Here is a 617-nt window from a genome sequence, read left to right as displayed (position 1 = left end):
GGGGCCCCCAGCCCCCAGACAGTAAAAAATGCACGTCGTTGGTACACCGGGCCCTGCCGTGAAAGGGCGCCAGAGGACAGCCCAGGATCTGGGGACGCAGGTGGGGCAGAGGGGCTGCGGGCGCAGCTGCCCTCCCCCTCCTTCCTTGCAGAGACCTTCCAGTTCGCCGACGTGGACCACAGTTACGTGCCCTCGCGGGCCGAGATCAAGAGGCAAGGTCAGCGGCTGATGGAGGAGAAACTCAAAGTGGCCAAGAAGAAGAAGAAGTGACCGGAGGAGGAGGCCGCCCCGCCCCCACCCCGCCCCCACGCTTGCATTGCTTACACAAATAAACATTTTTCCAGGACTTCGGGGCGCCGAGGGGACGCGGATGCGAGGCATCACGTGGGGAAGTCTGCAGGGAAGTGGGGTGCTCGGTGTGGATCTGGGTCCTGGGGTTCAGGGGCGAGGGTGAGCAGGAGGGTCCAGGCGGGGGCGCGGACGGGGATCCGGACTGAGCTGAAATCCGGGGGACAAACTCGTAAGGCGGGACTGCAGAGTCCGAGGCCCTTTGCCTGCACCGCGCCGCTCTCCCGTGACCCTCGCGGTGCTCGGTACCCTTGCGCCTCGCGCCCTGC

At 66.1% G+C, this 617-nt stretch overlaps 1 protein-coding gene across 1 annotated transcript in view; it reads left to right on the top strand.

Moving 5' to 3' along the window:
* Positions 1-573, top strand: part of LOC104995191 (coiled-coil domain-containing protein 183-like) — an 8,509-nt gene extending 7,936 nt beyond the window's left edge. The window contains exon 5 of the mRNA XM_010848923.1: positions 12-573. Coding sequence (XP_010847225.1) covers positions 12-270 — 259 coding nt within the window. The 3' untranslated portion in view covers positions 271-573. The remainder of the gene's footprint in view (positions 1-11) is intronic.
* The last annotated feature ends 44 nt before the right edge of the window (positions 574-617 follow it).

This window comes from Bison bison, unplaced genomic scaffold (assembly GCF_000754665.1).
Source record: "Bison bison bison isolate TAMUID 2011002044 unplaced genomic scaffold, Bison_UMD1.0 scf7180017850650, whole genome shotgun sequence".
Lineage (NCBI taxonomy): Eukaryota > Metazoa > Chordata > Mammalia > Artiodactyla > Bovidae > Bison > Bison bison.
Note: the sequence above shows the minus strand (reverse complement) of the source record. Positions and strands in the feature narration are given on the sequence as shown.